Source organism: Carcharodon carcharias, chromosome 4, assembly GCF_017639515.1.
Source record: "Carcharodon carcharias isolate sCarCar2 chromosome 4, sCarCar2.pri, whole genome shotgun sequence".
Lineage (NCBI taxonomy): Eukaryota > Metazoa > Chordata > Chondrichthyes > Lamniformes > Lamnidae > Carcharodon > Carcharodon carcharias.
Window position 1 is genome coordinate 3,648,952 of NC_054470.1, and position 21,027 is coordinate 3,669,978.

Sequence of the window (21,027 nt, forward strand, 5' to 3'; positions counted from 1 at the left end):
AAGACGTGTTTGAAATTGCAAGGGCAAAACAAAACTAAAAAGTGACACCCAGAAAAGAAAACATCAGTATTTTTGGCCATTTGATCAGAGCTGAAAAGCTGCATAGATCTATTCTCGAGGGTAGTAGAAAGAGCTGTCGACCTGGGTGTAGTTGGATGATGGATGTCACAGAGCGGTTGCAGATGAGCTACAGTGGATTTGTGCGGAATGGCGCAAGACAGCCGAGTGTGACTTACCATAACAAGCAGATCTCCTGGTAGGAGTACCTACTGAAAGCAGCAACAGCAGTGTGTTGTTTAGTTAAATTTCACTCATTTCAGAATCTAAATAAATATTTTTTGTGCTAATAAGTATAAGTTAGAGATCAAAGAAAAATAGTTTGAAGCCAGCTTTAAGTTGCCTTTGAAATGTATTCCGTAGATTAAAAATTGCATTTGCATGATCATTTTCCATTTCCCAAAAATAATTAAAACATTAATGTTTTCATTGTTCTTAAGTTTTATCAAATGACCAAACAAATTAAAAGCTGCTCAATAAACGTTAGATGTACATTACTCTTTTACCCAGCCCAAAGAAGTGTTTTATTTTTTCCTTGTTTCTGAATCCACATTCCCAAATCCATTGTCGATCTGCTGGGGTTCAGAAGTGGTAAAATTTGATTATGGTGCTGAACTATGAGGTAGTGGAATCAAGAAAGCAGTACACAAGTTTCAATGAGTTGGATTAAACATGAATATGGGCTGATCAATGGTGGACGAAATCTAATGTGCATACCACTGCACATAGGATGGGGAAAAAAAGCAACAAAATTATTCAAAGAATTGCATTGAAATGACTATAGATGAACTGGAAAGAGACCTGCCAGTCTTGGTGGACTCAACATTTAACATGTACAACCAGATGTCAACAAAGCCAGTAGCATGTTAAATGTTACAGACAAAAGAATAGAAATATAACTTGGCAGAAATTGTGCTCAACCTTTGTAGTTCTCTGGTTAGATTACGCAGAGTACTGCATCAAGTTCTGTTTTCTGGTAGCAGGCATTCAAGTACTGCAGACAGTGCAGGGAAGAACCATAGGCTGATCTCTAGTGTTAGAAGACTGAGTTGTGATGAATGATTGGAGAGGCTTGGGCTATGCAGCCTGAGAAAGTGGCATTTTCGAGGTGATCTTATAGAGATGTATAGAAAAATAGAAAATAGGAGCAGGAATAGATCATTTGGCCCTTCGAGCCTGGTCCTCCATTCAATATGATCATAGCTGATGCTCTATCTCAACACCACACTCCTGCTCTCTCCCCATACCCCTTGACGCCTTTAGAATCTAAAAATCGATCTATTTCCTTTTAAATATAATCAGTGACTTGGCCTCCACAGCCATTGGTGGTAGAGAATTCTACAGATTCACCACATGTGACCCCTTGTTCTCGAACCAAACCCCCCCCCCCCCCCAAGCCAGAGGAAACATCATCCCTGCATCTAGTCTGTCCAGCCCTGTCAGAATTTTCTATGTTTCATTGAGATCCCCTTTCATTCTTCTGAACTCCAGTGAATGCAGGCTTAGTCAACCCAGTCTCTCCTCATATGACAATACTGCCATCCCAGGAATCAGTCTAGTGAACCTTCACTGCACTCCCTCTTTGACAAGTATATCCTTCCTTAGGTGAGGAGACCAAAACTGCACATACTACTGCTGGCATGGTCTCACCAAGACTCTGTCCAGCTGCTGTAAGACTTCCTTGCTCTTGTACTCAAGTCCCCTTGCAATGAAAGCCAACATATCATTTGCCTTCTTAACTGCTTGCTGCATCTGCATGCTAGCTTTCAGTGACTCATGTACAAGGCTCCTTTGTGCATCAACATTCCCCAATCTATCACCATTTAAATAATGCTCTGTCATTCTGTTTTTCCTACCGATGTCGATAACTTCACATTTATCCACATTATACTGCATCTGCCATGTATTTGCCCACTCATTCAACTTGTCTAAATCACCTTGAGCCTCTTAACATCTTCCTCACCACTCACATTCCCACCCAAGTTTTATGTTGTCAGCAAACTTGGAAATATTACTTTTGGTTCCCTCATCCAAATCATTGATATATATTGTGAATAGCTGGACCCAAGCACTGATTGTGTGGTACCCTACGAGTTGCTGCCTGCCACTCCAAAAAATACCCATTTATTCCTACTTCCTGTTTTTTGTCTGATAACCAATTCTCAGCCCATGCCAATAGATTACCCTCAATCCCATGTGCTTTAATTTTGCGCACTAACCTCTTATGTGGGACTTTATCAAAAGCTTTCTGAAAATCCAAATGCGCCATATCCATTTGTTCGCCCTTATTTATTCTGCAAGTTACACCCTCAAAAAACCTCCAGTAGGTTTGTCAAACATGATTTCCCCTTCATAAATCCATGTTGACTTTGTCTAATCCCATTGCTATTTTCTAAATGTCCTGTTATCACATCCTTTATAATAGACTCTAGCATTTTCCTGACTACTGATGTTAGGCCAACTGGTCTGAAAGCCCATGTTTTCTCCCTCCGTTTTTTTAAATAGTGGGGTTACAATTGCCATCTTCCAATTTGCTGGGACTGTTCCAGAATCTACAGAAGCTTGGAAGGTGATAACCAGTGCATCCGGTATTTCCATGGTCACCTCCTTTAGTACGTTGGGATGTAGATTTTCAGGCCCTGGGGATTTATCAGCTTTCACTCCCATTAATTTCTCCAGCACTATTGTTTTTGCAATACTGATTTCCTTCAATTCCTCTTCCTCACTAGACCCTTGGTCCTGGAAAGCATTTCTGGCAAGTTATTTGTGTCTTCCTCCATGAAGACAGAACTAAAGTAGTTGTTTAATTAGTCTGCCACTTTGTTTTCTATTATGAATTCTCCCATTTCGGACTGTAAGGGACCTATATTTGTTTTCACTAATCTTTTTCTTTTTACATACTTATGGAGCCTTTTACAGCCTGCTTTTATGTTCCTCATACTCTATTTTTCCCCTCTTAATCAATCTGTCAGCCTTCCTTTGACAAATTCGAAACTGATCCCCATCCTCAGGCTTTTGACTTTTTCTAGCAACTTTATATGACTCCGCTTTGAATCTAATACTATCCTTAATTTCTTTTGTGAGCCATGGTTGGGCTGCTTTACCTGTCGTGTTTTTGTGCCAGAAAAGAATGAATAACTGTTGCAATGCATACATTCGTTCCTTAAATATCAGCCATTGCCCTTCCATTGCCATGCCTTTTAATGAACTCTCTAATCTATCTTAGCCAACTCACGCCTCATAGCTTCCTTTGTTTAGATTTAGGATCTTCGTTTCAGACTGGATGACTTCACTTTCCATCCTAATGAAGAATTCTATCCTGTTATGGTCACTGTTCCCTAAAGGACCCCATGCAACAAGATTATTAATTAACCCCTTCTCATTACGCAATTCCAAATTTAGGAAAGCCTGTTCTCTAAATGGTTCCTCGATGTACTGGTCTAAGAAACTATCTCGTATATACTCCAGGAATTCATCCGCCACAATATTATTGCTAATTTGGTTTGCCCAATCTATACGTAGATTAAAGTCACCCATGAGTACTGTAGAACCCTTATGACACGCATCTCTAATTTCTTGTTTACTGCCGTACCCTACCTTACCACTACTGTTTAGAGGCCTATAGACAACTCCCACTAATGTTTTCCACCCCTTGTTGCTTCTTAGCTCCACCCAGACTGATTCTACATCTAGATTTTCTTAGCCAATATTTTCTCTCACCATTGTACTGATTTCACCCTTAACTAACAACATCACCCCACTTCCTTTTCCTTTTTGTCTGTTCTTCCTAAATATCGAGTACCCTTGGATATTCAGTTCCCAGCCTCGGTTATCCTGCAGCTATGTCTCCGTAATCGCAATCATATCATACCCATTTACATCTATTTGCGCTACTAATTCATCTACCTTATTGCGAATGCTCTGTGCATTCAGGTACAGTGCCTTTAGACTTGTCTTTTTAACCCTTTTACACATCTTTGGTTGCACTATGGCCCTATTTGCTGCTAACCCTTGTTTCCTCTGCTTTCCACTTTTGCTTTCTACTTTTCTGTCTTTCATTCCTATCTTTGTTTCCCTGTCTTGAGCCTCCCCACTCAGGTTCCCATCCCCCTGCCTTTAATTTAAGCCCTCCTTTACAGTACTAGCGAATACCCCTGTGAGGGTATTGGTCCCGGTCCTGCTGGGGCGCAACCTGTCCAGCTTGTACAGGCCCCATCTTCCCCAGAATTGATCCCAATGCCTCAAGAATCTAAATCCCTCCGTCCTACACGATCTCTCCAATCACGCGTTCATCTGGCCTATTCTTCTATTCCTGATCTCGCTAGCATGTGGCACTGGGAGTAATCCTGAGATTACGACCTTTTGAGGTCCTGCTTTTTAATTTATTTCCTGGCTGCCACATTCTGCTTTCAGGACATCATCCCTCTTTTTACCTATGTCATTGGTACCGATATGGACCACGACCTCTGGCTGTTCACCCTCCCCCTCCAGAATGTCCTGCAGCCACTCAGTGACATTCTTGACCCTGGCAGCAGGAGGCAACAGACCAAGCTGGTGCCACATCTGCAACTACAGAAACGTCTATCTATTCCCGTATTTTGGAACCCCCTATCAATATTGCTCTCCCACTCATTTTTTATGTCCATTCCCCCACCCCCCCCCCAACCCCGACTTGGAGCTGAGGCACTTGTGGTGTCACAGACTTGTCTCTTGCTGCTTTCCCCTGAGTAACCATCTCCCCAGCAGTATCCAAAACAGAAAATCTGTTAGAGAGGGAAGTGGATCCAGGGAACTCCTGCACTACCTGCCTAGTGCTTTTACTCTGTCTGGCAGTCACCCATTCCCTTCCTGCCTGTGCACTCTTTATCTGCAGCATGACCACCTCATTGTACGTGCTATCCACGAAGATCTCACCCTTGCTGATGCTTCACAGTGACTGCAGCTGCAACTCCAGCTCCAAAACATGGATTTTGAGTAGCTGCAGCTGGAGACACTTGCTGCACACGTGCTTGTCTTGAACACTGGGAGTGTCCCTGACTTCCCACATCAAACAGGAGGAGCATTCCATGTGGTCGAGCTGCCCAGGCATGACTTACCCTTAAATTACTCTATTTTTACTTCCTCTAGTTTAGGGAATATTATGGACAGTAGAAATACTCACTAGGTCATACTTACCAAGGCCACCATTCTTCTTACTGAGGAAAGGTAGAAAATGAAAAGATTACCACCTTCCCTCATCACAGAGCCCCTTCATTCACCAAACTCCAACTGGAGCACTCGAATGCAGCCCAAAGCAGCACTCCAGTGCAGCAAGGCAGCACTGTAGGTGGCCTGCTTTTATGCTCTGAATCTAGCTTCTGAAATCCTACTTGAGCCAGTTATCTAATTAACTAGCTGCAGAATTTGGTGTATTCTATAGCTTTAGAATAATGAATTGTATGGAAAAGGTATATCTGAAATATTACTATAAATTGAGTTGAGAGTTGTGCAAGGATGTATGGTTCAAGCGCTTGAAAAGTAGCAATGACTGACACCATAAAATTCTTCTTGCAGAGATTGATGAATACTTGATGTTGTGCTTTTCAGTAGAATGGTTGAACTAAAAATCCTGCAGGCATTAAACAAACAATAGGATGCTGCAAGGAGAGCTCCTATAGAAAACTTCTGGTTGGATTAAGCTAATATGGGTTGAATGTTCTTCTTTGTCCATAATTACCTTGTCACTTTTGTTCCTACCCTTGCTATTTTTTTAAAAAAAGTGAAAGGCCTATATTTGCTTAATGGCACAGCTGAGAGTAGGAGTGCATTATATAGGAATTCAAAAGTACAAACCCACTTTGTGGCATGGTACGGACTTCAGTTTGCTACAATACTGGATAATACAATAGCCTATGGAAATAGATGTGTTTTAGCTGAATTGCTCTTGTAGAGAACTGGCAGAGAAACAATGGGCTGAATGATCACCTATGCTGTAACCATTCTATGATTCCATTGTAACTCTCCTGAATCATATCCAACTCATATTCAGTAAAGTGTCAGACATTTGCTGTGGATCTTTGCATATTTAGTTTGCTTGCTGTAATTGATATGTTTGTATTATAGCAATAAATATACAGAATGAAAATTATTATTGCCCAAGTAGATAGATTTTGTTTTTTAAGCATTTTATGAATTACATGTTTCCCTCTTCATAATTCCACAACTACGTGTTATATTTTAAAACTGTTTTTTAGCCAAGTTGACTCTTGCTTATCCATTAATATAAAGATATTGTGCATCTTTCTGAAATCCACTTGATCTAGAATGGGAATAAAAAATTGCTTTATTGGGAGGCATTGAATAAGCTGTTCCTAATTTTGCATTTCACAATTTTAAAAGAAAAGTACTAAAGTCATTGCATGATTATATTTAAATAACACTTTTCACAGCTCGTGAGAAGTGGTGGTGTAGTGGTATTGTCACTGGACGAGGAATTGAGAGACTCAGGGTAATGCTCTGGGGACCTGGGTCAAATCCCACCATGGCAGATGATGAAATTTGAAGTCAATAAAAGAAACTGGAATTAAAAGTATAGTGATGACCATTAAACTATTGCCAATTGTCATAAAAACCCTTCAGGTTCACTAATGCCCTTTAGGAAAGGACATTTGCTGGCTTACATGTGACTCCAGACCTGCAGCAATGTGGTTGACTCTTAGCAAGCCACTCAGTTCTCAAGGGCAAATAGGGATGGGCAATAAATGCTGGCCTAGCCAGCGATGCCGCCATCCCATGATCAAAAGCTTCAGGATGTGCCAAAATGTTTGACAGCAATGAAGTAGCCTGGAAATGAGATTACCATTGTAATAGAAAAAGTGGAAGCCAATTTGTGTACTGCTAGGTTTCACAAAAAGCAATGACCAGAACATCAATTTTTGTAATGCCAGTTGGGGATATTGGCCAGGACACTGGGAGAAACTCCATAGCTTTGCTTCGAATAATGCCAACCATCTGAGAGAACAGATGGAGCCAACAGTTTAATGTGTGATCTGAAAGACGGTACTGCCAATAATGCAGCAGTTTCTCAGTACACTATACTGAAATGTCAGCCTAGATTATAACATTTAAATAGAAATATAAACACTTCATTTTAACCAAGAGAACTATGGCACAGGATTTCACATTTTTTAGAACAAAACACAAACTTGATTGTATATAAAACAAATTAAACAGAGCAAATGCGAGTAAGTTAACACTATTTTACGCACTGTGTTAAACCCCAAAAAGAAAGGAAAAGAAAATAAAACTTACCTTTTAAAATCAGAGCTACAATTCCCATTGGGCCCCAGCGGTCTCTGTGCATGCACCGGCCCTAGAATGGCCACACACGCGTAGATTGTTCTTTTTTATGTTTTTCGGCTTCTGTGCATGTGCTGGCAGAAGAAGAGCTGTACATGCATGATTTGTGCATATTCACATCTTCAAGCCAGTAAACAGCCCTGTGCACATGTGCAGTTTTGAAATTTTTTTTGAGGTTTGGAAGCCAGGTCTGCTCTTGCGCAAAAGAGGAGGGAAAAAAAAGTGAAACAGTGTGAAAAAAGAGCGTCAGGTGACCCAGAAGAAAACGCTACAGCGTTGCCAGAAGAGGCAACATGGGAGTTACAGGGAGCAGTTCCCAAAGAAAAGAAAGTCCCAAAAACCAGGGAGTGAAACAGAAAACAATCCCAGGAAGACAGTTAAGTCAAGGAACAAGGACAGGAATCGGAAACTGGTCCTGTTAAGTGAAGTTAGGAGCAGAGGAAAAGGTCTGAATTAAAGAGGCAGAGCTGCAGGGAGCAGCCTTGAAATAAAGCAGGCTTATGAGAAGCCAGAAGATCTGAGGAGACAGCCGAAAGTTAGTTACTCCTTGCTATGGGCTTTGGAGCAGTGGTGTCCTGGTTGACACTGGAAAATATCTGAGTGTGTGCTTGGAAGGCAAAGCCTGAATGCAGGTGGAAATCCAGGAAAAAGGAACATCGGACGGAGAGTTTTTAAGTCTTGGAGTTGGATCCTTGTGGAAGATGTCCGAATGGAAGCATCTTTTGGGAGAGAATCCCAAAGCGAGTTCTTTGAGCGTGGAGGTTGGAAACCCTCATGAGAAAGACAGAGTTTCAGTGAGACCAGCTGGCTTATAATGTGACAAGTGTCTGGGTGAGGGGAGTTGGGTGCCAGGGGAGTTGATGAGAAATCCATAGAAACCTGGTTTTGGTGTGTAGTGTCTGGCTGCAGTTCGCCTATTAGTTCACATTGAACAATAGGGTATAAGATAGATTCTGTAACTTGTGTTATCTTTACAAATTTGTATATATCTGTAAAGGTATAGTTAAGGTGAAGAAGTAGTTTTTTTAATTCATTCACGGGATGTGGGCTTTGCTGGCTGGGCCAGCACTTATTGCCCATCCCTATTTGCAATTGAGAAGGTGGTGGTGAGCTGCTGCCTTGAACCGCAGCAGTCCGTGTAGTGTAGGTGCCCCCACAGTGCTGTTAGGGAGGGAATTGCGGGATTTTGACCCAGTGACAGTGAAGGAATGGTGATATGAGTAGCTTGGAGGAGAACCTCCAGGTGGTGATGTTCCCACCTATCTGCTACCCTTATCCTGCTGGATGGTAATGGTCATGGATTTGGAAAGTGCTGTCTAAGGAGCCTTGGTGAATTCCTGGGGTGCCTCTTTTAGATGGTACACACTGCTGCTACTGTGCGACGGTGGTGGATGGAGTGAATGATTGTGGATGGGGTGCCAATCAAGTGGGCTGCTTTGTCCTGGACGGTGTCAAGCTTCTTGAGTGTTTTGGGAGCTGCACTCATCCAGGCAAATGGGGAGTATTCCATTACATTCCTGACTTGTGCCTTGTAGATGGTGGACAGGCTTTGGGGAGTCAGGAGGTGAGTTACTCATTGCAGAATTCCCAGCCTCTGACCTGCTTTTGCAGCCACAGTATTTATATGACTAGTCCAGTCCAGTTTCTGGTCAATGGTGACTCCCAGGATGTTGATCGTGGGGGATTCAGTGATGGCCATTGAATGTCAAGGGGCGATGTTGAGATTCTCTCTTGTTGGAGATGGTCATTGCCTGTCACTTGTGTGGCACGAATGCTACTTGCCACTTGTCAGCCCAAGCCTGGACATTGTCCAGGTCTTGCTGCATTTGAACATGGACTGCTTCAGTATCTGAGGAGTCATGAATAGTGCTGAATATTGTGCAATCGTCAGCGAACATCCCGCTTCTGAACTTATAATGGAAGGAAGGTCATTGATGAAGCAGCTGAAGATGGTTGGGCTGAGGCTAATCTTTTCTTATTTAATAAATGTTTTATTCTGTTGTTAAAAGTTCATCCAACTCCTGTGACTCTGTTCAGTAGCTGCCCTCCATGCTTCTAAACAAAAAAAAGTTAGAATCTATCAAGCCAGGTTCCACCCAGGTATCAGACTTGTCCAGCCATAACACCAACAGCATAACAGCACTCAGGTTTACTTATTACTTCCCCCAAGAAATCTCTTGTAAGACACATTGATCTTAAAGTTATTTACTTCTGTAGGGACCACCCATAAGTATGCCGCAGTCCTCTGGAGAATTTTCCTTAGCTGCAGCTATCCTCAGAGGTAAAACTTTCATTTACTCCCATCTTGACTGTCGAGGCCTCGGTCCCTTGGTTACTTTTCAATATTTCCAAATTAATCAGGTAGGGACCACTGTAGATTCTCCCACTAGTTTCAAACCAGGCGATCTTCAAGCTTCTGTCACCTCACAAACTTCAAACTGAGGTTAAGTCTCACCTGTGTCCCATGCAGTCAATGGTGAAGTTAGTGTTTTACTTTGCTTATGGTCTGTTTAACTGTCATTTACTTTAGTTATTTTATCTCTGTTAGCTGCAAGTCACATGAGGTCCAGCCTGCAACCAACACCCTCTCCGAGCAAATACCCAGATAAATTCAGACCAGAGGACCTTCCTAAGCTCCGCCCATCTCCATGATGACATGGGCTGACCTCAAAGCTAATTTTAAGTTAATTATCCCTCATTTACAATGTCCTTTTTGATCTGCTGAAGTAAATGGATTTTCTAAACTTTCAGGATTTGCTGCATGCTTTTAAACTAATGTGGCTTTAATTCCCACAACAAAAACATCTCTCTGAACTGCACTTGTTTGCTAGCAGTGTAGACATCACATCTCTAGTTCTCCAACTAAGTAAGCCCATCTGCTGTTTTGTGATCTAGCGTTTCCAGTTGTTAACCTCTTAAATTAACATGGCCCTTATCTTTTATGTGCCATAGACTCCAAGCTGATTTAATTGCATTATCCATTTTTTATCATTAAACTTTAATTCCTAAGACTAAAAACTATATACTAAAACACATGAACCATGAACTAGATATTCACAACAAGATGTTTCTCAGAAAATCTAATTAAAGACATGCTTGTCACTTCTTCTGTTCTGTGTTTTGTACAGTAGACGGTGTCACCAATGACAGCAGCGATAGTGAAATGGAGGACAAATCCACTTCTAAGATGGCAACTTTGAAGCTAGAAGAATGGCTGAATTTTAGAATTGACCCTGAAGTAAGCAATTTTTGAATATATGTCCTTGTTCTATTTTAGACTGATAACTGGCATGTAAGCAAGCTAACCTTTAAACAAACCTACTACAGCTCCAACAGTAATATTTAAAATGGTCGGCTTTTCAAGATGTGATGCTAATTTCACAATTTCAATGAAAAATATTTAATCTCAAAATCTATATTTGCTGAAATTTTTGAAAATAAAACAAAGATTTTATAGATTTGGCATTTCATTACAAAACCAATATTATCTGCAAACTCTCATTTTAATGGTTTTTATTCCAATTGAAATACTCTAACTCCTTGAAAAATTGCATTCTGCTGAAGTTTGTTTCTTTCAAGACTAGATGGCTCCAGTCCAAGGGTTAAAATATTTATTTTCCTGAGAGCTCTTTTTGAAATTTTCTCAAGGGCTACCTTTTGAGTTTTGTATGTGTGGGTGTGTATCTGCTACCTTGTGCCAAGTAGTTAAATTGTTATTTTGGAAACAAAGTATACACAGATACACACATCTGCAGCCTTTTAAAAAAAATTATTTCCAACAATTAACACACTCCTACATTCTACGGTTTTGTTCTGGGAATTTCAGCCTTCTTTCCATAGAACCATAGAAAGGTTACAGCACAGAAAGAGGCCATTCGGCCCATCTTGTCCATACCAGCCTGAGGACACCCAGGTGCCCTTTCTAATCCCACCTTCCTGCACCTGGCCTATAGACCTGCAGCTTACAACACGTAAGGTGCAGATCCAGGTACTTTTTAAAAGTTTAAAGTTTCTGCCTCTACCACCAACTTGGGCAGCGAATTCCAGACACCCACTACCCTCTGTGTAAAAAAAATTCTTCCTCATGTCCCCCCTACACCTTCTGCCACTTATCTTGAATCTATGTCCCCTGGTTCTAGAAGTCTCCACCAGGGGAAACAATTTTATCCTGTCCACTCTATCTATTCCCCTCATAATTTTGTACACCTTAATCAAGTCATCTCTCAGCCTTCTTTGTTCCAAGGAAAATAACCCCAACCTATCCAATCTCTCCTTGTAGCTACACTTTTCCAACCCTGGCCACATTCCCCTCAGTACTTCTGTTTAAGGTGAGTACTGATGAACGTGTCAGGATACTGACTTCCAAGGGTCCAACCGTGCAACGACTACACACAAATTAATTCTGTAGTGCCAAGTTAACCATCAGATAATGAATGGCAGCAGACCCTGACCTGATACCTCAACCCTCTCATTTTGTGTGCATGTGGATACATAAATTTCTCACCTGCCTTCAAAGCAACATCCTGAAAGCTCATTCAGACTGTCACTTCGAAAAGGTGAAAGATCAGCTAAGAGCCCTGTGTGAATGACAGCCAGGTCCAGGATGGTGCAAAGCTGAGTGGCGGCTCCTCAAGCCCTGCTTCTAGTCTCTTTACTGGGCTTCCCCACCCAACCCCCTTCAGTACACCTGAAAATCTTCTGCATGGCAGCAGCAGGACTGACCAGAATAACAGCTCCAGGTCCTACGATCACAAGTTCCCTCCCTCTTGACCTTGCTGCTCTCCCAATTGTAGATTCTGTCTCTGGCAGAGCAGCAAAAGCTGGAGGGTGGGAACCTGTGGTTGGAGGAGCTGGAGCCACCAGCATGGGAGAGACAGAACCTGAGATTGCAAGAGCAGCTCCTCACAGATTCTGTCTCCCCTATGCTCACTAATCTTCCAAACAGAACTGCACATTATTTTCCTGCTCCCAGGGATACTTGCGCTTTCAAGTGTGCAGCCCCTTTTCGACAACAGAGGAACCAAAATACAAAATAATACGTACAGGGATGATTTTTCTCTCATTTTTCATTTCCATCTTTGATTTTTCAAGGGCCCCTTTGGGGCTTTCGAGGGTGAATTTGCCTGCCACCCCTTTGTATTTTGAACCCTGCTCCAATCATCAGGTGGCAGAATTGGAGCTGTATTTCAAATCAAGAATTAAACAGTTGAAAGCTGCATTTATATAACAGCTGTCATGTTGCTAAATGAGGCAGATTTATCTGTGTTCCTTCAGATTCAGGTTCATCCCTGGCTCTGCATTTACACGGAGCATGGGGATTCAGGGGTAATGGTCAAAGACATATTTTGTATTGTACCATGTGATCATGCTGTTTATCTGGCAGTTTTTTTCCAGCTTGGCTGTGAAACATCTTTGTCAACTGGAACTTTTGGTGCTTCATGATGTTGAACAATTACTCAAAACCACTTCTGGCAAGGATGAAGATGGTGTCCCATCTCCAACCCAACTCACCCCACCCCGCTCCCCAGTCATGTTTTGACCAGCCTTACACTGCTGGCACATGGTATCTGGCTGCGAAACATGTATTTACTGATCCAAGCATACATTTAGATCATGTCAATTTAATGACATGATTGATGTACATGTGCAAGAAGTACCATTGGAGATTGTATGGATGATCTGAAGCTTGTTGTGACTGAACAGCATCTTGACTGAAGTGCCAGTCAATTCAAGGTTCCTGCATAATCTAATGTTAGTTTTAATTCTAGAAAAATTGCTCAAGGGCCTTCCTGCGTGCATGAACTCTGTTATGGACGGATTTAACTTGATGTCAACAGCTATGAAGAGGATTTGACATACTACACAGCTGGTTTGACCTGGCAAGACCGCCGACCACGCCCGCATGCCAAGGTCAAACTCCTGCCCCTAGCCTCTGACCTGTTCTTGTAGCCAATTCAAACATTGCTTACTTCAGGGTCAATTCTAAAATTCAGCCATTCTTCTAGCTTCAATGTTGCCATCTTAGAAGTTGATTTATCTTTCATTTCACTATCGCTACTGTCATTGGTGACACCATCTACTGTACAAAACACACAACAGACAAAGTAACAACTATGCCTTTAATTAGATTTCTTGAGAAACATCTTGTTGTGAATATCTAGTTCATGGCTCATGTATTTATATGATTACTTCAGTTCAGTTTCTGGTCAATCGTAACCCCGCCAGGATGTTGATAGTGAGGGATTCAGCAATGGTAATGCCATTGAATGTCAAGGGAAGATGGTTAAATTCGTCTTGTTGGAGATGGTCATTGCCTGGCACCTGTGTGGCGTGAATGTTACTCGCCACTTGTCAGCCCAAGCCTGGATATTGTCCAGTTCTTGCTGCGTTTAGACATAGACTGTTTTAGTATCTGAGGAGTCGCGAATGGTGCTGAACGTTGTGCAATCGTCAGTGAACATCCCCACTTCTGAACTTATGAAGGGGGGAAGGTCATTGAAGGAGCTGAAGCTGGTTGGGCTGAGGACATACCCTGATGAATTCCTGTAGTGATGTCCTGGAACTGAGATGATTGATGTCCAACAACCACAACCATCTTCTTTTGTGCTAAGTATAACTCTAACCACTGAAGAGGCTTCCCTCTGATTCCCATTGACTCCAGTTTTGCTAGGGCTTCTTGATCAAATACTGCCTTGATGTGAGGGCAGCCACTCTCACCTCACCTCTGGAGTTCAGCTCTTTTGCCCATGTTTGAGAAAAGGCTGTAATGAAGTCAGGAGACGAGTGACTCTGGCAGAACCCAAACTGAGCATCAGTGAGCAGGTCATTGTTAGCAAGTGCCGCTTTACTACTGATTGAATGTAGCCAGTAATTGGCCAGGTTGGATTTGCCCTCCTTTTTGTGGACAGGACATGCCTAGACAATTACCCACATTGCTGAGGAAGATGTCAGCTTTGCAGCTGTAGAAGAACAGCTTGGCTAGGGCCATGGCAAGTTCTGGAGCACAAGTCAGAATAATGTAAGGGTACATTATCCAGTGCCTTCAGCCGTTTCTTGATATCACATGGAGTGAATTGAATTGGTTGGAGACTGGCATCTGTAATGCATGGGACCTCCGAAAGAGGCCAAGATGGATCACCCACTTGGCACTGCTGGCTGAAGATTGTTGCAAATGCTTCAGCCTTATCTTTTGTACTGATGTTCTGGGCTCTTTCATCATTGAGGATGGGGATATTTGTGGCACCACCCCCTCTAGCGAGTTGCTTAATTATCCACCACCATTCATGACTGGGTGTAACTATTGCATTCCCACACTCCTCCTGGGGAGGAGTAGGAAGTGTGGGAATGCAACAGTTATAGGGGATTCAATTGTAAGGGGAATAGATAGGCATTTCTTTGGCCTCAAATGAGACACCAGGATGGTATGTTGCCTCCCTGGTGCTAGGGTCAAGGATGTCTCAGAGCGGCTACAGGACATTCTGAAGGGGGTGGGTGAACAGCCAGTGGCAGTGGTACATATTGGTACAAACAACATAGGTAAAAAAAAAAAAGGATGAGGCTCTAAAAGCAGAATATAGGGAGTTAGGAAGTAAGTTGAAAAGAAGGACCTCAAAGATAGTGATCTCAGGATTACTACCACTGCCACGTGCTAGTCAGAGTAGAAATAGCAGGATATAATGGATGAATACGTGGCTGAAGAGATGGTGTGAGGGGGAGGGTTTCAGATTCCTGGGACATTGGGATCGGTTCTGGGGGAGGTGGGACCCGTACAAACTGGACGGGTTACACCTGGGCAGGACTGGGACTGATGTCCTCGGGGGAACATTTGCTAGAGTGGTTGGGAAGGGTTTAAACTAAAATGGCAGGGGGATGGAAACCTATGTGAGGAGTCAGAAAGGGGAATCAAGGACGAGAACAAAAGACAAAGGGGAATAAGAAAAGTGATAGGCAGAGAAATCGAGGGCAAGAATCACACAGGGCCTCAATGAAAAATAGTGGGAACGTGACAAGTAATATTATAAAGACAAGCCTTAAAGCTTTGTGCCTTAACGCGAGGGACATTCGCAATAAAGTGGATGAATTAACCACACAAATAGATGTAAACAGTTATGATATAGTCAGGATTATGGAGACATGGCTGCAGGGTGACCAGGGATGGGAACTGAACATCCAGGGGTATTCAATATTTAGGAAGGATAGACAAAAAGGAAAAGGCTGTGGAGTTGCATTGGTGGTTAAAGAGGAAATTTACGCAATAGTGAGGAAAGATATTAGCTCCGACGATGTGGACTCTGTATGGGAAGAGCTGAGAAACAGTAAGGGGCAAAAAACGTTAGTGGGGGTTGTATATAGAACCCCACACTGTAGTGGTGATGTTGGGAATGGCATTAAACAGGAAATTGGAGACGCATGTAATAAAGGAACATCTGTAATTATGGGTGACTTTAATCTGCATATGGATTGGGCAAATCAAATTAGTAACAATACCATAGAGGAGGAATTCCTGGAGTGTATACGGGATGGTTTTCTGGACCAATACGTTAAGGAACCAACTAGAGAACAGGCCATCCTCGACTAGGTATTGTGTAATGAGAAAGGAATAATTGGCAATCTAGTTGTGTGAGGCCCCTTGGGGATGAGCGATCATAATATGATAGAATTCTTCATCAAGATGGAGAGTGACGTAGTTGATTCTGAGACTAGGGTCCTGAATCTTAATAAAGGAAACTACGATGGTAAGAGATGTGAGTTGGCTATGATAGAATGGGAAATGTACTTAAAAGGATGATGGTGGATAGGCAATGGCAAACGTTCAAAGGGTGCATGGGTGAACTGCAACAATTGTTTATTCCTGTCTGGTGCAAAGTAAAATAGGAAAGGTGACCAAACCATGGCTTACAAAGGACATTAGATCCAAAGAAAAGGCATACAAATTGGCTAGAAAAAACAACAGACCTGAGGATTGGGAGCACTTTAGAATTCAGCAAAGAAGGACCAAGGGATTGATTAAGAAGGGGAAAATAGAGTATAAGAGTAAGTTTTCGGGGAACATAAAAACTGACTGTAAAAGTTTCTATAGGTATGTAAAGAGATAAAGATTGGTGAAGACAAATGTAGGTCCCTTACAGTCAGAAACAGGGGAATTTATAATGGGGAACAAAGAAATGGCTGACCAACTAAATACACACTTTGGTTCTGTCTTCACAAAGGAGGACACAAATAACATACCAGAAATGTTGGGGATACCAACATGTATGTGAGAGGGAGGAACTGAAAGAAATCAGTATTAGTAGGGAAATGGTATTGGGGAAATTGATGGCCGATAAATCCCCGGGGCCTGATAATCTACATCCCAGAGTACTTAAGGAAGTGGCCCTAGAAATACTGAATGTACTGGTGGTCATCTTCTGAGATTCTATAGACTCTGGCACAGTTCCTACAGATTGGAGGGTAGCTAATGTAGCCCCGCTATTTAAAAAGGGAATTAGAGAGAAAACAGAATTATAGACCAATCAGCCTGACATCAGTAGTGGGGAAAATTCTAGAGTCCATTATAAAAGATTTAATAGCTGAGCACTTGGAAAACGGTGGCAGAATCGGACAGAGTCAGCATGGATTTACGAAAGGGAATTTATGATTGACAAATCTACTGGAATTTTTCGAGAATGTAACTAGTTGAGTTGATGAAGGGGAGCCAGTTTATGTAGTTTATTTGGACTTTCAGAAGGCTTTCGACAAAGTCCCACATAAGAGATTAGTGTGTAAAATTAAAGCACATGGGACTGGGGGTAGTGTATTGAGATGGACAGAAAACTGGTTGGCAGGCAGGAAACTAGAGTTGGAATAAACGGGTCATTTTCCGAATGGCAGGCAGTGACCACAGGGGTACCACAAGGATCGATACTGAGACCCCAGTTATTCACAATATATGTTAATGATTTAGATGTAATATCTCCAAAGGGAGGGTGAGCTGTGAGGAGGATGCAGAGGTGCTTCAGTGTGATTTGGACAAGCTGAGTGAGTGAGTAAATGCATGGCAGATGCAGTATAATGTGGATAAATGTGAGGTTATCCACTTTTGTAGCAAAAGCAGGAAGGCAGATTATTATCTGAATAGCTATAAATTGAGAGAGGGGAATGTGCAACGAGACCTGGGTGTCCTTGTATACCTGTCATTGAAGGTAAGCATGCAGGTGCAGCAGGCGGTAAAGAAGGCAAAAGGTATGTTGGCCTTCAGAGCCAGAGGATTCAAGGAAAGGAGCAGGGATGTACAGGGCCTTGGTGAGACCATAGTTGGAATATTGTGTGCAGTTTTCGTCTCCTTATCTGAGGAAGGATGTTCTTGCTATAGAGGGAGTGCAGCAAAGGTTTACCCGACTGGTTCCTGGGATGGCAGGACTGACATATGAAGAGAGATTGAGTTGGTTAGGATTATATTTGCTGGAGTTCAGAAGAATGGGAGGGGATCTTATAGAAATCTATACAATTCTAACAAGACTAGACAGGGTAGATGCAGGAAGGATGTTCCCGATGGTGGGGGAGTCCAAAACCAGGGGCCACAGTCTGAGGATATGGGGTAGACCATTTAGGACTGAGATGAGGAGAAATTTCTTCACCCAGAGAGTGGTGAGCCCGTGGAATTTGCTACCACAGAAAGTAGTTGAGACCAAAACATTGTATGTTTTGAAGAAGGAGTTAGATGTAGCTCTTGGGGCGAAAGGGATCATAGGATATGGGGAGAAAGCGGGAGCAGGCTATTGAGTTGGATGATCAGCCATGATCATAATGAATGGCGGAGCAGGCTTGAAGGGCCGAATGGCCTACTCCTCCTAATTTTCTATGTTTCTATGATGTGGCAGGACTGCAGAGCTTAGATCTGATCTGTTAGGTGTGGAATTGCTTAGCTCTGTCTATCGCTTGTTGTTTGGCATGCAAGTAGTCCTGTGTTGTAGCTTCACCAGGTTGACACCTCATTTTTACATGTGCCTGGTACTGCTTCTGACATGCCCTCCTGCACTCTTCATTGAACCGTGTTTGATCCCCTGGCTTGGTGGTAATGGTGGAGTGGGGGTTATGCTGTGCCATGAAGTTACTGATTGTGGCTGAGTACAATTCTGCTGCTGCTGCTGCTGATGGCCCACAGCACCACATGGATGCCCAGCACTCCAGGACTCCTGAGTCCTAATTGCCTTGAGCCTGCTAACAGCTCCCAGGACTTCTCTGTGAGCTGCAAACCACATGAGGTCCGAGTTGCATCCAACACCCTCTCCCAGCAAACACACTGACGAATTGCAACCGGAGAACCTTCTGAAGCTCCATCCATCTCTAGGATGATGTAGCATTTCAGGATTTAAACTAATTTAGCTCTAACTCCCAAAACAAAACATCTCTCTGGACTGAGACAAGCACAGAAAATGTTTGAAGAACTCAGCAGGTCTGACAGCATCTGTGCAGAGAGACCCTCTGCCATTTCACCCAACTCTCACATGATGCCACCGCCAAACATATCTTCCCCCTCATCCTACTCTGTCAGCATTCTGTAGGAACCATTCCCTTCGGGACACCCTGGTCCATTCCTCCACCACCCCCAACACCTCATCCCCCTCCCACGGCACCTTCCCATGCAATTGCAGAAGGTGCAACACCTGTCCTTATACCTCCTCCCTCCTCAGCGTCCAAGGGAACAAACACTCCTTTCAGGTGAAGCATTTTCTGTGTTTGTTTCAGATTTCCAGCATCCGCAGTATTTTGCTTTTGTTTTTGAACTTCTTTGCAGGCAGTGTAGACATCACTTCTCCATTTCTCCAGCTAACTAAGCCCACCTGCTGTTTTATGGCTCTAGCTCTTCTATCCTGACTCTATTAAACATACTGCGATAACTTTCTGAACTGATATTTTCTTTTAGGTGCTCTGGCAATCTCTAATGCCCATCATTTTAATTACCTTAACTTCACAACAATAATCTTTTCAGAACTTGTAGCTCACCACCACCTTCTCAAGGACAGTTAGGGATGGGCAATAAATGCTGGTCCAGCCAACGAAGCCCACATCCCGTGAATGAATAAAAAAAAACTAAACATTACCTCTAAAACATTAGCATGAACCGTGAACTAGATGTTTGTCACAGAACCTAATCCTCTTTCTCAGATTAAAGTATAGAATTACATTTTTCATAAATTATTGTAATAAATAAGTGTTAGAAAAAACTAGAATTTTAATTATTAAGATAACAATTAAACGACTCAATCCTAGGTTTATCGGAGATGCCCACCCAACAAGTTTTCCCGATTTCATCTTTGACAAGACCATTAGGACAGAATAATTGGCCATTCATTCATTTGCTGTTAGCTGTCATTTATGCCTACATAAGTAACACATTGGTTGTAAAGTGCTTTGAATGATCTGAGGACATAACGAAGATCTATAAAAATGCAAGTTCATTAATTTGTGCCTGCTTGTTTTCTTCTTTACTAATAAATTTTCATAACCTGCCTCGTTACAGGCAGCTAGTCTTATCTTACAGTTGCGACAGAAATGGCATAGTCTGTTCCTGAGACGTATGCGCGCTCCATCAAAACCTTGGACTCAGGTAGATGAAGCAACCATCAGAGCAATCATTGGAGTCCTTAGCAGTGAGGAGCAAGCAGCAGGGCTACAACAACCTTCTGGAATTGGACAAAGACCGAGGCCTATGTCTTCGGAAGAGCTTCCAGTCTCCTCATCTTGGAGGTCGAACAGTAGGAAGAGCTCGGCAGAAACAGAGTTTTCAGATGATTCTTCCAGTACGGAATATAGGGAAAGGTAGAGCTACAATAATACTACAAATTGAACAGTAATTGATTTGCAAAATATCTCCAAATGTGAAGAAGCTATACTTTTAACATCTAATCTTAGGTGTTACTAAAACAAAATTTACATGGAATAACACTATATCCTATGTCATGTATTGTCTGATGACCTCTGGATCATTGCATTAAATTACTAGGGTGATCTCTAGAATATGTAATGATCTTTGTGTACCTAGCACGTTTAATAGAACAAATGAAGGAAGAACAGTGACATAAATGAAAATAAATCACCAGCTGTTAGTGGAATTTTGAACCCTTGTGAATGCACTTCTTAATAACAGTAATTAAATAATCCATTACATCATCTTTCTGAAAGACACTGTTCCTTTTCAAGCTAAGGGCCCAGATTTACCTGCAACAGTAAGGTCGGTGATGCATGTTGTAAGTTTAAAAATCTTATGTGCCAATCTCACCAGTGATAACTTCCTCTGTATTTTCCTGCATTTCTAATTATAATTCACTGAAGCAAACAGAACAGTGAATCATTTGTGGCACAAGCAATGGCCAATACAGCTATCCTGCTGTTATTTGTCATGGTGGTAAAATGCAACATTTTAACTTGGTTGCGATTGTTAAAGATTCCTTTGATATAACATGGGAATTGGCTTTGGTGTATTTTGCTAAAGTTTTAAAAGTTCTGTTTCTGTAAAACAAATAAAACATAGAAGCGCCCATAAAATGTGTCAGTAGAATGGAACCCACTTCTTCTTTAGCCTTATTTTAGTTGACTGTGACCTGGTTGAGAAGATTCTTTAATCATGTCAAATATTCACAAACCTTACAG

The 21,027-nt window shown here is 42.2% G+C and overlaps 1 protein-coding gene across 9 annotated transcripts in view; it reads left to right on the plus strand.

Moving 5' to 3' along the window:
• LOC121277432 (3'-5' RNA helicase YTHDC2) overlaps positions 1-21,027 on the plus strand; it is a 174,098-nt gene that overhangs the window by 109,537 nt on the left and 43,534 nt on the right. For 7 of the 9 annotated variants that reach the window (XM_041186886.1, XM_041186885.1, XM_041186890.1 and 4 more), the window contains 2 exons: positions 10,524-10,633; positions 19,898-20,196. In XM_041186886.1, the coding sequence (XP_041042820.1) occupies positions 10,524-10,633; positions 19,898-20,196 (409 nt within the window). The remainder of the gene's footprint in view (positions 1-10,523; positions 10,634-19,897; positions 20,197-21,027) is intronic. The other 2 variants (XM_041186887.1, XM_041186889.1) reach the window with 1 other exon arrangement.